The sequence below is a fragment of the Bos grunniens genome, chromosome 19 (assembly GCF_055505025.1).
Source record: "Bos grunniens cultivar Pamir isolate PY7600 chromosome 19, Bosgru_T2T1.0, whole genome shotgun sequence".
In the NCBI taxonomy this organism is placed as follows: domain Eukaryota; kingdom Metazoa; phylum Chordata; class Mammalia; order Artiodactyla; family Bovidae; genus Bos; species Bos grunniens.
In genome coordinates this window covers 58,435,645-58,453,582 of record NC_141183.1, presented here as the reverse complement: position 1 = coordinate 58,453,582, position 17,938 = coordinate 58,435,645, and the positions used below count along the sequence as shown (strand labels likewise).

Sequence of the window (17,938 nt, the reverse complement as noted above, 5' to 3'; positions counted from 1 at the left end):
GGATGGAGGAGCCTGGTAGGCTACAGTCCATGGGGTCGCAGAGTCGGACACGACTAAGCGACTTCACTTTCACTTTCACTTGGCATTGATTGGGATCAGCCATGGATGCATAGATCAAGGTGTAAGCACAGGATTTCATAAACAACTTTGAAGTCATTGTCCTGAATTCCTCTGTCTTTGTGATTTCCCTGATTCTTTGCTTTCCTGGGATTCCCTTTTTGGTTTCTCCAGTCAAAAAGCTACAGGTTTACTGTGTCATGCATTTCCTTGACTACGCTTGTATTGGGGACCAAACGGCAGGACAGAAAGGGTAAAAGAAACAAGGTTTTGCCTCATCCTCTTGGGATGATCACAGTTCCCCTCTTAGAGTGGAAGTTGCCTCTCAGAGGTTTAAGCCCCTGTCGGTCCCCGTTGCCTCTGCTGTCACTGCGGCCGCCTTGGGATTGCCCGGGGATTCGAGTGAGAGAAGGAAGAGGAAGAAAGGGACGAGGCTTGCCCTGCACACTCTGGGCACTGGGGTTTCCCTTCCTGCTCCTTGAGTGAGAATGAGCGTCTTCTCCTGGAGCTGTGTGTCCTCGCTGTCCAGGTGGGCTTTAGGCTGCACTGCATGCCAGTTTGGAAATACCCAGAGGGGCAGAACATGGTAAGTTCACCAACAATTCATTGATACTCCAATTCTAGTCTTCTTTCCCAATTAGCCTGTAATTAGTATTTACCTTGCAGTTCTCAGATATTTGCCCCATGCCTTCTATCCAGATTTTATAGTTGCATTTGGTGAAAGAGACAGGGCAAATGTGTTTACTCCCAACTGCAAACTGTCCCTGCATCCTAACCTCTACTCTGCCTTGCCTTTCATCCTTTAGAAGTAGCTGCTCTCATGCGGAGACTGAAGGCTCTGCTGTGACCGATAGAGTGCGCTCCAGGTCTCGGGCTGCTGCTGCCCAGCACCAGTGCTTTGTCCTCATTCTCTTTGGCGTTTGGGCATTATGACCTGGTGGGCACCAACACCACTGGCAGTTGTTCTATACAATTAATACTTCTGTGCAGTCTGAAGGTGCATTGTGGGTATTGCTTTTAGACCAGGAAGGTCATCTTTTTGCACTGTGTTCTCACTGTAGGGTAATCATGCTCTATTATCACACTATCCTAGGTTTGCCCAAAGGACCAGCCAAAACCTCGCCTCAAGTCATACATACGAGAGTGTAAGTAATGAAGGACTTCCCGGGCAGTGCCCCCAGGGAGCAGATTATCATGCTAAAATGGAGCTCCCAGTCCTTAATTCTCAGGTTCTGCGCAAAATTTCTTCATAAGGTGTTAATGAAGCCCTTGTTAGGGCTTTTCCTTGTTGCCTCTTTGGTCTCACTTCCATTAGAAAGATAGTAAAGGAACAGAATTCCCCTGGAACTGTTTTTATTTGCTATCTGTGCTCTCTTTGCTCCCATCATCTGACGGACTTCAGGCAAGTTCTCCTCTCAGCCGCCTCACGGGCTGAGCTCTTGTCAAGGTCACCAGAGACCTCCCGATGACTGACTAGTCCTGCAGTGCTCAGCGCTCATCCTGCCTGATCAGCAGCAGCTGAGACCCGTCACCTCCTCCCGTCTGCACGCGTGCTTTCCGACACTGCGCCCTTCAGGCTGTCCCGCTGCTCTCTTCTGCATCTCTTTGCTGACCTCTTCTCCTCTACCAGCCTCTCAGTGTTGGAGACCCCGGGAGTCAGGCCTCAGATTTCTCTGCCCACATTCTTTCCTCTCTGGTCTTTGGTCTTGTATCAAGAAATACCATTCACACTCTGAGCACTTAGAAGCTGTTTCCAGTCCATACCCCTTCCCCACGTGCAGAGCTCACATTTCCACCTTCCACTTCACATCTCCCCTTGCTTGCTTTCAGCCTCAGCTCCCGATTTGCTGCTTCGGCCGTCTTCCCCATTCTGTAAATGGCCACTGTTTCTGTTGTTCAGGTCAAAAACCTTGGGAAGCTGTGCTTGGCCTTTACCGTTTTACCTTTGCTTTCAAAATATATCTGTCATGCAGCCACTTCTTCCCACCTCCCCTTCACGTCCCAGTGCAAGCTACATCAGATGGGGACCGCAGTGGCTTCCCACAGGGCTGCTGTTCCAGCCTCCGCCTCCCTCTCCACCCCCACCCCATCGTACAATCTGTTCTCCAAACAGAAACCAGAACAAATCTTTTCTAAAAATAAAGTTTATGTTACTCATTTGCTCTAAAGCCACCTGTGGTTTTCTGACTCCACTTTACTCGATAAAAGCCTGAGAAGCCACTCTGACCTCTCCCATTGCCTCTCCAGCTGTACTTCCGGCCCCCTCCCTTGCCTTACTCTGCTTCAGCTGCACTGGCTCTGCCTGCTTCAGAGCATATGACCCATGTCCCCTCAGATAATCACAGGACCCACAGGGCTCTGCTCCATGTCCCCAGTGGTGAGGCATTCTCTTGACCAGGTCTGACAGATACGCTTTTTTGTACTTAATGGTTTTGCCTCTTTGAGGCCAAGGTTTTATATTCAGTGTGGGACAGGAGACTCTGGAGTGAGCCATACATTCCTGGTTTTTGGGTTTTAAGCAATATATTTTAGTTTACATTTTATATGGGAATTAAGGTGCAGGGGGCATGAAACCAGACAGAAAAGCAGTAGGTTTTATAAGGGGATATTACCTTAAAAACTAAAATAATAGTTAATCATTAGTAATTCTTATCTGATTAAGAATATATAGTTCTTGGGATAGTGCCACTTGGAAGGCTAGGAATCAAAATCATAAAAGCTTAGAATGTTTATTTGAACGTGTGCTTTGCTCTCTTCAGTTTCTGGAACATTCAAATTCAGTATTACTGCAGCCAGTTAGCCTACAGACCGTTCCAGCAACACCATCAAACCAGAGACTGCCACCTCTGCCCAGCAATCATCCAGGTACTTAAGACCTTATTATCTGCACCAAATAAGGAAACTTATGAGAATAGATGGGTCTGCTAGAGATTTATTGGTGACTAAAGACAGATATGCAGAGAGAAGAAATTATAGAGTGCATTTGTATTTTTAAGCTACATGAGGTAAATTTAAGGCAGATTTCATTATGACTGTTGTTGTCATTTGTCACTAAGTCACATCTGACTCTGCAACCCCATGGACTGTTTGGTTCCTCTGTCCAGGGGATTTCCCAGGCAAGAATATTGGAGTGGGTTGCCATGCTCTTCTCCGGGGATCTTTCTGATCCAGGCACATCTCCTGCATTGGCAAGTGGATTCTTGACTGCTGAGCCACAAGGGAAGCCCCGTGACTGACATGAGGAGACTGTGGAAATGCTTGTGTTGCACTGAACACTATATTCTGAGTGCTGAGGCACATGAACCTTTAGTCCGAGTCTGGGCGTCTGTAGACTTGTACTGGGCAGTAGCACTGGGACACCAGTGTGCTTGTTTCTGGTTGTCAGGTGTTCCTTAGGATCTTCTGTGTGAGGTCAAAGTCAGACAGAGAGCACAATGTGTGTTTCTTTTTGTTGCCTACAGCGATGACAAAGAACGATCTCCAGCCACCCAATTACTGTGAAGTAATGGAGTTTGATCCCTTAGCTCCTGCTGTCACCACAGAGTAAGTCATTTACAAAATGATTATATTTTTTGTCTTGGTTCCCTTTGGTAGCACAGCTCACAGGGTTTGGTTATACATTAACTTTGTTTAGGCCTTAGCAGAAATCAATGACCTTACATAAAAGTGATTTATGAGATTTTGTGGTGGCTCTTGCTCTTAATGTTGGTCTTGTCATTCTTGACCTTGTGACTTAAAAATAAAAACACTGGGGTTGCACACTAAGAAATAAGCAGAACCATCATGTGCATTAGTGTCTTCCTTATAGATGCCTTGGAAGAAAGTCAGATTCTTTCCAGGTCGAGAAAGGCAGTATTCACTGATTGATGACTCTTAAGTACCACGTTGATGGATATTTTAGTTGTTCTTTGACTAATGCCAGAAAAAAACTTACATAAGGACTTGTTTTTAATCTTCACTACCTATGACAATAGTGTGCTTATTAATGTAAAAATTACTTTTTAACTTGGAATCCTTAAAGCAGTATTGTGATTTCATATTGGTCAAGTGTATATAAATATTTATGGGATGGTAACCTCATTAGTGGAGTAGGAAATGGCAACCCACTCCAGTATTTTTGCCTGGAGAATTCCATGGACAGAGGTGCCTGGAGAGCTATAGTCCGTGGGGTCACAGAGTCAGACACAACTGAGCATGCACACAGGCTCATTAGTTTTAATATATTTTGACTAACTGAAAGTTACCGCCAAAATTGTTTAAAATGATTAAAGCTTTTTTATAGAAATGATTGTTTAGAAACTAGCAGCCTACAGGCTTTATCTTGCCTGCAACTGTGTTTTGTTTGACCTATGTGAATTTTAAATATGCACATAAAAATTAATTGCCAGGTTAAAAGATGGGATATTTCACTAACTATCTGAACTTCTGGATGGTTGTTGATATGACAACTGTGCCAAGCCCGCATTTTTACACGCTAGCAATAGTATGGGGCTGCACTGTCTCAGTTCACAAGGCCCCCACATACCTTCATCTGATCTGCTTGACATGTGCAGGCATTTGAGTTTTTGACCCTGACCCCCTGGTTCACACCCTCAGTGTAGCGATGTTTTGGAATGATTTGTAAGTGAATGAAGCAGGCCTGCAGAACCTGTCTCATCTTAAACAGGCAGCCACTATGCAGTCCCAGGCTTATTACAATAAGCTTAGGAGTTCATTAAATATTTTTTCCTAACAGGATTGTGAAACTTTCATTCTGCTTGATAAAGTATCACTGAATATGTTAGTGGTTTAAGGAATTAGAAACTAGTTAAACTAGGTATGGTGTCTCAAGAACGCATGTTTTTTTAATCAGTTTCTCCAAGCAAATAGGAAGCAGATTATTATAATCTAGTTAATTATGAGATAGTTGTAAATAGTTGTGGTGGTGTAGGAGATGTTAAAGGTAAGAAATAGCAAGAAGCTGGAGAGGTGAAGTTTGGGGACTCCCTACCACTTTGAAAGCTCGTGACGCTTTCACATTGTGGTGCTGGAGAAGACTTTTGAGAGTCCTTTGGACTGCAAGGAGATCAAACCAGTCAATTCTAAAGGAAATCAACCCTGAATATTCATCGGAAGGACTGATGCTGAAGCTGAAGCTCCAAAACTTTAGCCACCTGATGCAAAGAGCCAGCTCACTGGAAAAGACCCTGATGCTGGGAAAGATTGAGGACAGGAGGAGAAGAAGGCAGGAGAGGATGAAATGGTTACATAGCATCACCAACTCAATGGATATGAACTTGAGCAAACTGTGGAAGATACTGGAGGACAGGGAAGCCTGGCATGCTGCAGTCCATGGTGTGACAAAGGGTCGGACATGACTTAAGGACTGAAGAACTACCACCGCCACTGAGTTCTTACTTTCTGCGTGGTAGGGTGTCTCAATCTCTTTAAATGCTACATGAGATCCAGGGAACTTCTCCCTAAGGAAAGCATAAAATCTTACATGAAAAGTCCTGGGATTATCACATCACTGGTTGTCCATGAACCCCAGGTTAAGAATTTCTACTCCAGCAGAACATAGATTATAGTACTTATGAATATACATACATATACATACACAATTCACTCATTTGACATATGACTGAAAATTGACTATGTACAAGGGAAAATGATTGGTGCCTAATTTATAACGTTGAACCTAATGGAGGGCAAATCTAATAAGGAGGCAGAAATTAAATCAGCAGGCAAACATGTATTTGCAGTTTGTGTTAATAGTATGAAAGATATTGACTTGACAATATATAACAGAAAGAACTAATTGGGGGTTAGAGAAAGCCTGAGAAGTGACATTCAAATTAAGACCTGCAGTTTTTAGTGTAGTGACAAGTTTGGGAATCTGTTGCAGGCACTGGGGAGAGAAATGGAAAAGTCAGGAACAAAGAGAACAACACGGAACCTATCCCCAGATGTGGAAATCGCAGTTTGGAAACAAAAAGAAGGGAGTGCACAAATGCGATGAACGTCGCTGAAGACAGACAAGGACTCAACACTAGACAATGGACTAAGTGACAGATAATCTTGAGTGATTCAGTAGAAGTTGACAGGGACAGAGGCAAATCTCAGTGCATTAAAAAGGGATGAAGTAGATGGTACACAGGCAGCTTACAAAGAAACTTAAACACGAAGGACTTGGGGAAAGTGGTCTGGTAGCTAGAGTATTACTGACGCAGTTAAGTAGACATCGGATAAAGGACTGTATTATTTTGTAAAATGGGAAATGCTGGAACATCTGTGAATCCTGAGGGGTAAGATTTAGTAGAGAATGAGAGGTTGAAGATTCAGGGAGGGAGACTGAGTGAAGTGTTCAAGAAACCAGGGGTTAATAGATAGGATCATAAAAGTAGATGATGGTGCAGATGAAAACAGATTTGAAGATTTGGTGATGGTAACATCAGGTTTCCACGTAGACATTTAATTTGTTAAGATATTAGGTTTTTCCAACCGAGAGGAGGGGCGTCAGAGATTTGAGTAGCGTGAAGAAGGCTAAAATATTTCTGTGGAAAATGAAAGACAAAACTGAGAAACATTAAAATTTCTGGACCATGCTGGCACTTCTTGAAGTTAGTGATTATGTCTTCAAAGTGCTTTGATTTTTATGAGTTTTTTTTCTTAGTCATGTGTTGCTATACTGTGTATATTAATGCCATATTTGTAGGTATAGATATTTTCTATCTATAGACATACGTTAAGACAAATGAAGACTATCACAGAAAAATGACTATATACAAAGTACAAAGAAGACAGGGGTTAAATAAGCTAGAATATTAATTTTTAATGTTTAAGCCAGGGAAAGCTGAACAATTTTTGCTTTTTTTTTTAAAGCAGAAAGCAAGCTGTCTAAATTTGAGCCATATTTCTCATTAAATTATATGATGGTTATATAAGATACATATTTGTAAGATGCATGGGAACAGCAGCATTAGGATCTAAAGTAGTTTTTATAATGTAAGCTTCAGGGCAGAGACCTTTGTTTTTATTTATTGATATAGCCTCAACACCTAAAATGGCACCAGATTTTTGCTTTAAGATGATGGCAGTTAAAAGCCAAAATAGTACATTGAAATTGATCTATAACCATGATATTTATCAATTTACCATGATGACTTGTTTCAGAGCTATTTATGAAGACATTGATGTTCATCCCCACAAAGGAGCTCAAAGTCACAGTAATTGTTGAGGTAAAGACTTCAACTCACACACCTTACATCCCACATGATTTTAGTGTAACTGTCACTTTCTACATTTATTATTTATGTTCTGTAAGGGCCATCTCAGTCTGACACTTTGATGAGTGAAGTTACACAAGTTCCTATGTCATTCAAATTGTAATGATCAATGAGACAGATTCTTTGTGACCATGTTAGCTAAAAATTATAAATCTTGGGAATGCAGAAATCGGTTTATGGTATAAAAATATTAATGCTAACAAAAACAGCTAATCAATAAAAAAATTCTTAGCAATAGAATCAGATTTGTATTCTATGTACAGTTAATACTTGGTGACTGGGACTGGTAGAACCCATTTATTGTTATTCTAGGTTGGTCTGGATTCTGTTGCTTTACTAATCATTCCATTTATTTACTAATAAATGCACACAGCCACCAGTAACCTATTAACCATGTTTATTCCCTTCACACTTGCCGTGTGGAAGCAGTACATTCCCACCTTTCCTCTACTTGACTGTGGCTGTCTACTTATCAAGGACTTTTCCCCAGTCCTTGGAGAATAATTGACTCTTCTTTTTACTCCAGGTGGAAATGGATGACCAGTTCACTAGCAGCATTATGGGTGCCAGTTTTCCAAAAGGTGGACCCTGTCCAGCTTTGAGACCCACAAGTTAGACCTTCCAAAACATCAAAACCACAGTGGAACATTTTTCCTCTGCATTAATGAGGTTTAAACAGAAGAGTCACAGTTGGGTTCCTGACAGCAGCTTAAGCTTTATCTCAGAAGAACTTGGTTGTAACATATATTCCCTTAAAACTTAGGCAGAACAAAAATTCATGGTACTGAGGCCAACCAGGTTAAATGTAGCACCTTATGTTTTCACAGGCCTTCCTACATTTATAATCATCACAAGAGATGGGGTAAGAGTAGATGAAGACTGTTTCAGTACAAAATAATTGTTAATAAGTGAAAGCCTGATATGGAAAAACTGTATGATTCAGGAAGAATACTTGAGTGCCTTTATTTACCTAAAGTTGAATGTAAAAGTCAATTTGCACTTCTTTATAAATAACACTCTTATTTAGAATTATAAGTTGTGAAAGCTTTGATGATTGTAGTTCAACTGTATTTCAGGTTTACCCTAAGAGGTCACTGGATTCTACATTGGTTGCCTTTAAATACAATTCTTTATAACACTAAATGGTTGTTTTTGTCTTTTTGGAAGAAAGTCTATTGGAAAACATTCAGGATAACTTGTACTTTCCTTTGTCACAAATTATAATGACAAATGAATTACTATTAAAACAGTTCAAGAACTTTTTCTTTTTTTTCAGAAGAACTTCTAATGTTAGTAAATCCTCACAATCCCACTTATGATTTAAAATCTGGGGACTTGGAATTATCACAAGAAACGTTGGAAGCCTACTAGATATACTTAATGCATTTTATTTAAATTTCATGGTAGCAGACTTTCAAAGTACTTATTTAGTACTCTGAATGTAAAATAGCCCTAGATTTTAAAGGGGAAATACAGTCAGATTTGAAGTCAAAATGTAGTCTTTGGGTAAGCTGTTAGGGCTCAGTGATTACTCTTTTGTTTTGAGCTTTTAGAATAGTGACTATTCGTAATGAAAATAACCAACTATTTGAGAAATAATAATAAATTTTATTGCTACAAGTACGAAGTGCTGATAACCTAAAGGGGAGCTGAATCAAGTTTCTGCTAACATACATGGTTTGAACTGTCGTACATTTTAAGTAGGATAAATGAGTTGGGAAGAAAAGAACCGTCCGTACATAACATTTAAAACAGAAGGCTTCATATTAGTTTAAATACTTCTCTAAGAAGACAAGGTACATGACTTTTTAAAAATCACAAATTTGAAGCAGGACTTAGTTGCTGATTTGAATTATAGCCTGGGACTGGCAACGTATGCCCCTCCTTTGCTTCAAAAAAAGTGTAAGAAAGAGTGATGAGATCAACATTCACCATTCTTGGATCTTCAGCAAATTCAGGATCTATGTAGAAAAATACTGGCATATCTACTTCCTCTTGTGGATTAAGCCTTTGTTCTTCAAAGCAGAAGCACTAAAAGTTATAGAAAAGTATTCATTAATTAGTATTTCTATTCTGCTACCTAGAATAGAAACTGTGCTTCATTTATTGGCTTTAATAAGCATACTGTTAATTATAATCTTTAAATTCTATGATAGGATAACAGCATCTTTCATCTCTGATTGAGTTTTGCTTTTAAAGATAGAGAATCAGCAAATTCTTCTAATCTTAAAAAAACTGATATCCATATAGTTTGGCTCTCAACCTCTGCATAATTATTATAAGCAATGAAAAAAATAGTTTGAATTTTAAAATAAATGAACTTTCAAAAATTTGTATCTTCTAAAAAAACACTGCAGTAAATTTAGTACCAAACAATCTCATGTACTTTTATCACATTCTGTAACATTTGCATTTAGTTATACCTGTATTTTATTGAAGTACTGTCCAGCTTCAAATGGTACAACATTGTATGTAGAAATTCCGATTACTGGTTTGTCAGTAGGATTCTTAGCTTTATAAAACGCCAGTGCTGTCTCTCCTGGCACTACCTGTTTTAAGGAAAATACACATTATCAACACTTTAAATCTTACAAATCTGCACTCCATACTAAATTAGTATTTTCATTTCAGACCATAATGCCTAATCTAATTTTAAGAGTCAGCAAAATAAATTGAAGATCAAGAACATTTGATTTTCAAATGTTACTTGCATGTCAGTGGAGAACCATTGCTCTACACATACATTACGGATTGTTCTCTTATATGTCTGAAGTCTTGAAGTGATAAGCTGCAGATGAAGTTATTTAAAATGTGTCCAAGAACAGCCAAGTCTTCTTAATTCTTAACACTTACCCTGAATATTATATAAACTGACTAAAGATTCTGTTTAGAAAAAGGCTTCCGTTCTCTTGGTGACTCAGACGATAAAGAATCTGCCTACAGTGCAGGAGACCTGGATTCAATCCCTGGGTTGGAAAGATCCCCTAGAGAAAGAAATGGCTACCCACTCTAGTATTCTTGCTTGGAGAATTCCATGGACAGAGCACGGTAGCGGGCTACATACAGTCCACGGGGTTGCAAAGAGTTGGACATGACTGAGCAACTTTCACTTCACTTTTTAGAGAACGTTACCAACCTTAAACTTAGTTTACAACCAGAGTAAATTATATGTATGACCAAAATAAAACAACTAAATAGAAATTTTATTTAGCCAAAAAGCACTAATACTTTTGAGAGAAAATAATGGATAAAATAAATCGCAAGCTTTAAAGTATTTGGACACTGACTAGTGTCCAAAGGATGCTGTCACATGTACCAGATTAGCCACTAATACCTTGTATACTACTGTGTGACTGGAATTAATACTCAGAACCACAATCTTTAACACCCTCAATCACTGAAGAGATTCAGTCAGGATTACTAACCTGGGAAAGCACTAACATTCATAGAGTTTTCCAATAAGAGTTACAATTAAACTTTTCTGGTTATTCCTCAGTTCATGAGGTAATTTCAGTTAAATCTTCTAGGCAAGATGTTAGGCAACTTTTAAGGTGCATAGTCTTTCTGAGCTAGAATATAACTTTTTAGTATGATTACTTCAAAAATCCTTAAATTTATTTTAAGAGATAGGGATGCTGCTGCTGCTGCTGCTGCTATGTCACTTCAGTCGTGTCCAACTCTGCGACCCCATAGACAGCAGCCCACCAGGGGATTCTCGTCCCTGGGATTCTCTAGGCAAGAACACTGGAGTGGGTTGCCATTTCCTTCTCCAATGCATGAAAGTGAAAGTGAAGTTGCTCAATCGTTTCTGACCCTAGCAACCCCATGGTCTGCAGCCTACCAGGCTCCTCCATCCATGGGATTTTCCAGGCAAGAGTACTGGAGTGGGGTGCCATTGCCTTCTCCGAGAGAGAGGGATAGTTTGATGTAAACCAGTAAACTACTTTCCAGCGTAACCAATGTTTTCCAACAGTTTCTTATATCATCTCTACCTGGGGTAAATAAGTTTAAGTGTTAGTCACTCAGTTGTGTCTGACTCTTTGAAACCCCAGTGACTGTAGCCCGCCAGGCTCCTCTGTTCATGGGATTCTCCAGGCAAGAAAGAATACTGGAGTGGGTAGCCATTCCCTTACAGGGGATCTTCCCAACCCAGGGATCAAGCCCAGGTCTCCCGCATTGCAGACATATTTTTTACTGTCTGACACACCAGGACAGCTGTTCCTACTCTCAAGATTGGTGACCAGAGAACTTTTTAGTGAACTCTTAATATGATTCTAATAAAAATAGGACATTTTCCATTGGTCCAAAGTAACTTTTATTATGACGCCATGTAACTTAAAAGAATACCTTGTTACATTAGGTGTAGTGCACTGTCAAAAAGTAGTCTGTGGAAATAAAAGAATTACAGTAATGGAATGTGTCAGTATTCTGAAATTAAGTTCAGATGAATGTTTCCTAAATTGTGAAACAGTAAGTGATGAAAGAATCAATCTTTAAATTGGAAAAAGCAATCTTTTAAACATTGCTTTAAGTACTTACATATATTTCTGTTTGCTGAGGTCTAAAGTTCCACTGGAGACTTGCATGCACATCTGCATTAAAGGTGATTTTAATGATGCGATCCTTAACAGGTACCATGTTTTCAATCTGGTCTGACGCATGACCTGCTACTGCTGATCCTCCAAGTCCAGTAGTCTAGGAAAAGATAACAAGGCATAATATGCTAAACAAAAGTACAGTAGTTTTAGGTGCTGATGACCTATTTACTGGATGAAACAAAATTTTAAAAACAATAATCCAGTAGCAGCAAGGTTTATATACTATCACTGACCATTTCCTATGAATGTGCTAATGATTTGACCACTTTTTGGGTGTCAAGGGTCTATGTATGTTAAAGTCATATTTTTCTGTAATCACCTGGTTGTAAAAATGATCAAAAATGAATCATCTGAAAGAGAATGGACTCTCCACTGATAACAGAGCTCTGAATTTTTAGCTGAACTTTTCATTAAACATCTTTCTCCTTATTGCTAGTATTTCATAATAACTATTATGAATAGAAATAAAATATACCCACAATGCTGTCATTTCAATAAAACTAATTCCATTTTCCATATTCTTATCTGGTCCTTTTCTGTATCATAACTTTTAGTGGACAGATTAGTTTGTAAACTCACTTCTACAGTCTGCTCTCCTCAAGCATCGTTAAGTATTTTGCCATGTTGGTAAAATGTTTCTGTAAATGTTTTCTGTATTTTTTAGTACTGTACAGCTTTTACATAGATATCATCAGTTAATCAGAGAACCTCTTTGGTCACTCAGTGGACTAATCATAAGGCATCAGGATCATCTGTATCTGACACTTCTTGTCTATCTTCATTGCCATTACTTATTTCCTTATCAGAGATGCTTAAAAAAAATTCCTTACTTCCAGGGTCATCATTCTTCTGATGCTTGAGGTTGCCAGAATTGTGGTCTCCGGATAATTAATCTGTTACTATACTGGGAAAAAAATACCAAATTTGAGGCTATGGAAGACTCCCAGCAAAGTACAGTACTACTACCTTAGCTTGTTAAACAAGTCAATCAGCTTCACTAAACTGCCACACATTATGAAACTACATTATAACCCTACGAGACACATCAGAGGGCAAGCCTTTATTTACCCTTGTTTAATCAGAGGGCAAGCCTATTCTTCTGTTCAAGAAGGCTACGTTTTAAGATGTAACTTGTTTCTGAAGAACCTGAGTCACTTGTCTGACAGTCTCTGAATACAGTCTTCAAATTAGTGTGATGATTTGCAAAATTAAACAATAGAAAAAGGCTCTGAAAAGAAAATGTCCTGTGCTCCAGTCTAGTTCTGTCACTAAGTAGCTCCAAAAACTCAATTTTACTTTCTTTGGGCTACACTTTCTATACTCATAAAATGAGCTTGGTGTATGAAGTCGTTTACATAATCCCTTATTTTTGGTTCTAAAGTTCTGTGATTCCAAAAATTAAAAGACGTTCTTTTGGAAATGTCACTACTGAACATCCAACTGTGATTTAAGTTTAGGATTGCAAACCACAATAGATTTTTACTTTCCTGCCCCGCACTTTCATCCATGTGAATGAAATCTGTCGTTCATTTCAGTTTGCGGCAGGGTTTCATTGGCACTAATGACACTTTGGATAGGATAATTCTTTGTTTTTCTGGCGGGGGTGAGGGATGGGTCTGTTCTCTGCTCTGCCCACTAGGCAGCACGCTCCCCCTTCACCTACCAGGTTGTGGCAACTAAATTGTCTTCAGATATTGTTAAATATTCCCTGGAAAATAAAATCACCCCCCCCCCCGCCCCCGCCCATGCCCCGTGGTTGGGGAGATCTACACTAGATGTTTTGGATTCAGTTCTGTTTATGATTTCATCAATGGTAGTTTGGGGATTTATGCTTGGTCCAGGCTAGCTTGTGATGAACATTAACTCACATTCTACACTCATCCTCCAGCAATCAAGCCACTCCCCCTTCCCATATAAGTGCTGATATTCAGTTCAGTTCAGTCCAGTCGCTCGTTGCGACCCCATGAATCGCAGCACGCCAGGCCTCCCTGTCCATCACCAACTCCTGGAGTTCACTGAGACTCCCGTCCATCAAGTCAGTGATGCCATCCAGCCATCTCATCCTCTGTCGTCCCCTTCTCCTCCTGCCCCCAACCTCTCCCAGCATCAGAGTCTTTTCCAATGAGTTTAAGAGACTAAAAAGTTCTTTAGATTCCAGTTTCATTATTATTGGCGATTCCGATGTACAACAAAGTTTGGGAATCAGCTATTACTCACTTAGTGAATGAACCCAAAGTGTAGCTCTCATTCATGGCACGGTTTTAAAACAGAAATTCCTGGACCCTACCCAGGTCTCCTAATCAGAATCTCTGGGGTAGGGAAGCCCTGATATGTTTAAGAAGCTCCATGGGTGACCTAATGCCCAAAGCAGCAAACTACTGCTTAAGAACTTAGCAAAACATGGATATGTAACAGGTGAAGTAGCCCTGTGCCTGCGGTTCTCAAACATTAAGTCTGCATCACAATCTGCTATGGAACTTATTAAAATACACATTGCTGGGCCCCAGAGTTCCTGATTACCCAGTTCTGGAGTTGGATCCAACAATCTGTACTCAAGTTTCCCTCTCAGGTAATGATGCTGTTGCACTGGAGTTTCTGATCTAAAAGGGAGCTCGGAGGAAGGACATTACAGTTACATATTAACAAACGGGAAAAGCCTCGAAGTCCTAAGTCATCTATACAAAGTCCTAAATCACAGTAGTTTGTACAGATAAAAAGCTACTCCCAGTTTAAGCATAAGTAGGAAGCAACTCCCGTTTCCAGGGTTAGCCTTTGCACAGAACCTGTATGTGTTTCACAGAGGGAAAGTATGAACATAAATTACATTTTAAAAGCAGGCAGGCGTGTGAGCAGCAGGAGATTGCTGGATACATGAGTGTACGCTGCAGACCTTTCGGGTGTCAGCTCTGAGAGCAGGGAATTTCACTCGGCAGTGGGGTCCGGGCAAGAACACAAGAGCTCGAGTTGGACCGGCAGCTCTGTCACTAGCTTTCCTGATGAACTTCAAGGCCCGTTTTCCTCTGGGACAGTCCTCCACCGGGGCCCGCGGAGCCTCGAGGTCTAGGGAGCCGCCCCGGCCCTCCGCCCCTCCAGAAGGGCCGCCCGGCGGGCCGCGCCAGCCCTACCTGGCAGTAGAGCCGGTAAAGGGGCACGGCGGCGTAGGACGCGCCCAGCATGCCCACCGCCGCCGCGGCCATGTAGGTGAGGACCGTCTTGTTCCGCCGCCGCCAGTCCTCCTCCTGCGAGCGCGTGTAGGGGTTCGTGCTCTTCGGCCGCCGAGCCGGCTGCTCCGCCGGGCTCGGGCGCCTCCATGTCCCAAGCCGCCTCAGTCCCTGCTCAGTACCCGCCGGCCCGCTCCTCCCCGGCCGGAGACACGGCTCTGCCCTCTCAGCAGCCCGGGTTGGGCGCCCAAGGTGGCTCCAAGACCACCCGCAGAAAACGACGCGTCTCCAAGCCGGACGCCAGAGCCCTCCCATGACGCCCGGAACGCGCGTCCGCCCGTCAGGGGCAAGGGGGCGGATCTCGCGAGGCCTCCTCGGTCTCGCGAGCTCTGGGTTGAGCCCGCCGCTGCCTAGGCTACGGCTCTCAGGTAGCCGCTTTTGCGGTCGGGCTACGGAGGCCCGGTGGCCGGGTAAGTTCGCGATTTTGTTAATAACTGTTCCTCCCACTTCGCTTTCCTCCAGTATTTGTTTAACTTACTTTCAGGAAAACGCCTCGCGCTCCTCCGCGTGCACTCCATCATCACATGGCTTGTGTCCCTGAAATTTCCAGCCCCCAGCAGGCTTTGTCTCGCCCTGGCGGCTGCCCGCGGCCGTGTCCCGCGCGGGCCCTTGGTGGCCGGTCCGCTATCGGTGTCCTGGGTTTGGGCTCAAGAATTACCTCTCCCAGGAAGCCTTCCTGTGTCAACCACAGCCCGCTTGGACCCTCGCACACCTTTATTTTCTCAGCTCCTGCGAATCGGCTTCTGTTGGTCTCGTGTCCCTTAACCACTTGCCCAGTGAAAATTAACCAGTTCTGGGACGGGAGAGACGTCGTCAGACTGGTTTTTGAGAGGATGGTGACCGGGATGTGAGGATCATTTAAGGAGGGGTTGAAGGGAATGGACTGCTTATCTTGAAAAATAAACGCACGGGGGATATAATAGCTTTTTTCAGTTGTCCTGCAGACCAAGCTGGGGCGGACTGCATAGCCCATTTTGCCGTAATGAAAGGAAGCATCCTGCAAGCAACTATTAGAGATCAGATTCCGAGGTTACACAGGTCTAGATTCATACCCGGGTCCTCACTATGGCCTTGTGTCGTTAGGCCAGTTATTTGACCTCTTTAAAACTTAGCGGCCTTACTTGTAAAATAAAAATCGTAACAGTATATATGAAGATACTTTATTGCTAATGTCCAGAGTAGTTATAATTATACCCATTTTGTGGATGAAAAAACTGAAATCCTGAGAAGTTAAATGACTTCAAATCATTCAACATTTTATTTATTGTACTACTGTGGGCCAGACATCGTTCTACCTACTGGGGCTACAGCACAGAGAAAGTCCAAGAAGATCAGTTATAGAATGTGTCCTTTTACTGAAGGGACTCAGGAGAAAGGCAAGTAACAGATACACAAGAGTTTCAGATAACAATCAGTACAGTGTGATTGAAAGTCAAGAGGAGGGGCACTAAAGAAAGGTCTATTTGAGCTTAGTCCAGGGCGATGATAAGGAGCAACCTACCAATGACAATTCTAAGTCATGCAAAGGCAGGTAGGCAAGAAAGAGCTACTTACCATTGAAAAACAAAAAGGAGGCCAGTGTGTTCCTAGCATTGTGAGCAGGAAGAAGAGTGGTAAATGGGTCAGAGCAGGTATACAGGGCCAGGTAATAGAACCTTTTAAGCCATGTCCAAGGTTTATTTATTTATTTATTTTTTTAACTGGAGTATCAAAGGGTTTGTATTTTATTTTAAAAATAATATGAAGCTTACAAGTGAAATCTGATTCCCATTTTTAAAAAGATGCTGGTTTTGGAATGGAGAGTGGACTAAGGGGAAGAGAGCAAAAAAAAAATAGAACAGTTAGGAGGCAATTGCAGTAGTCCAGGTGAGTGATGATGGTCACCTTGAAAGAATAATTGATTAACTTGTGGTCACAGGGCCAGAAAATTACAAACCAAAAAATTTAAAAAAAGTATCTTCTGACTCTTCTACTTTGGCACAAAAATTTCAAGATTCTTTGATTCTGAAAATTTATTCTTGTGTTATGAGAATGTTTGCCAGTTTTTTTTTTTTTTTATCTGTAACGACCTTAGTTCTTACACTAGATTGTCATCTCTATTACGTTAAAACGTGTCATATTTTAAATTCCTTACAGCATAGACTCAAACCCCATGCAAATGTTAATGTCACTGAAACCAACAAAGCATTCCCTTTGACTATTCTTTTTTCCAGGCAACCCTTCAATATATCAACAGGTAGCAGCATAAATTTGTCAATAATAATGTCTTTGTTTTGGATTTTTGCTTATAATTAATTGCAAATGAAATTACTCTTTTCCAAGGTACAGTAATCTTGATAGCAGTAGAACAGTGTTGACTGCAGTTCTTAATGAGCCTGAATATGCTTGTGATGTTGCATAAATCATTCTGATAAATAATGCTAAGTAATGGCTTCTACCATGAATGAAATGCGGACACCTTGGGCAAGGCTAGTGCAGCCCTTTCCTGGAGGTAGAGATGTTTATTTCAAACTTAAAACATCAGGGACTGGACTGATATCTCAGACTTGGCACATTTAATTTGTAATATCATTTTTTAGCAACAAATAATTGGATCTTATGAACCCTTTCTAGTTACCTATCAGATCAGATCAGATCAGTCGCTCAGTCGTGTCCAACTCTTTGCGACCTCATGAATCACAGCACGCCAGGCCTCCCTGTCCATCACCAACTCCTGGAGTTCACTGAGACTCCCGTCCATCAAGTCAGTGATGCCATCCAGCCATCTCATCCTCTGTCGTCCCCTTCTCCTCCTGCC

General features: G+C 41.4%; 3 protein-coding genes across 39 annotated transcripts in view; 2 read left to right on the top strand and 1 right to left on the bottom strand.

Moving 5' to 3' along the window:
- TOM1L1 (target of myb1 like 1 membrane trafficking protein) overlaps nt 1–8,465 on the top strand; it is a 66,992-nt gene extending 58,527 nt beyond the window's left edge. For 9 of the 16 annotated variants that reach the window (XR_015148395.1, XR_015148391.1, XR_015148389.1 and 6 more), the window contains 5 exons: nt 1,151–1,202; nt 2,817–2,922; nt 3,519–3,600; nt 5,942–7,274; nt 7,849–8,465. Coding sequence is in view for 7 of the 16 variants with exons in the window: in XM_086360945.1 (XP_086217071.1) it covers nt 1,151–1,202; nt 2,817–2,922; nt 3,519–3,600; nt 7,210–7,273 (304 nt within the window). In the remaining 9 variants the exon portion in view is untranslated. The remainder of the gene's footprint in view (nt 1–1,150; nt 1,203–2,816; nt 2,923–3,518; nt 3,601–5,941; nt 7,275–7,848) is intronic. The other 7 variants (XM_086360945.1, XM_086360941.1, XM_086360939.1 and 4 more) reach the window with 1 other exon arrangement.
- A 444-nt stretch (nt 8,466–8,909) lies between these two features.
- Nucleotides 8,910–15,990, bottom strand: COX11 (cytochrome c oxidase copper chaperone COX11). Of its 7 annotated transcripts, none has more exons than XM_086360953.1 (5): nt 15,620–15,990; nt 12,751–12,824; nt 11,862–12,017; nt 9,746–9,871; nt 8,910–9,353 (listed from the first exon to the last, which is right to left on the bottom strand). In XM_086360953.1, the coding sequence occupies exons 2-5, from the start codon at nt 12,763–12,765 to the stop codon at nt 9,138–9,140; spliced, it is 513 nt and encodes a 170-aa protein (XP_086217079.1). In that variant the 5' UTR covers nt 12,766–12,824; nt 15,620–15,990; the 3' UTR covers nt 8,910–9,137. The 7 variants fall into 7 exon arrangements, 6 of the variants coding, with proteins under 6 accessions (XP_086217079.1, XP_086217075.1, XP_086217076.1 ...); XM_086360949.1 differs by lacking the exon at nt 15,620–15,990 and adding an exon at nt 14,441–15,429; XM_086360950.1 differs by lacking the exon at nt 15,620–15,990 and adding an exon at nt 14,745–15,429.
- The window catches only part of STXBP4 (syntaxin binding protein 4), a 232,909-nt gene continuing 230,402 nt past the window's right edge, over nt 15,432–17,938 (top strand). For 8 of the 16 annotated variants that reach the window (XR_015148388.1, XM_086360922.1, XM_086360927.1 and 5 more), the window contains exon 1: nt 15,432–15,551. The gene's annotated coding sequence lies outside the window, so the exon portion shown is untranslated. The remainder of the gene's footprint in view (nt 15,552–17,938) is intronic. The other 8 variants (XM_086360925.1, XM_086360928.1, XM_086360936.1 and 5 more) reach the window with 3 other exon arrangements.

What these genes read in the sequence shown, in the direction of transcription:
- COX11 (XM_086360947.1), bottom strand. Translation starts at nt 15,396, where the DNA reads ATGGGAGGGCTCTGGCGTCCGGCTTGGAGACGCGTCGTTTTCTGCGGG. An exon ending in TTTACCGGCTCTACTGCCAG is followed by an intron (nt 12,018 to 15,045) that starts GTAGGGCTGGCG and finishes ATCTTTTCCTAG; the next exon opens with ACTACTGGACTTGGAGGATC. An exon ending in AGTACTTCAATAAAATACAG is followed by an intron (nt 9,354 to 9,745) that starts GTATAACTAAAT and finishes TATAACTTTTAG; the next exon opens with TGCTTCTGCTTTGAAGAACA.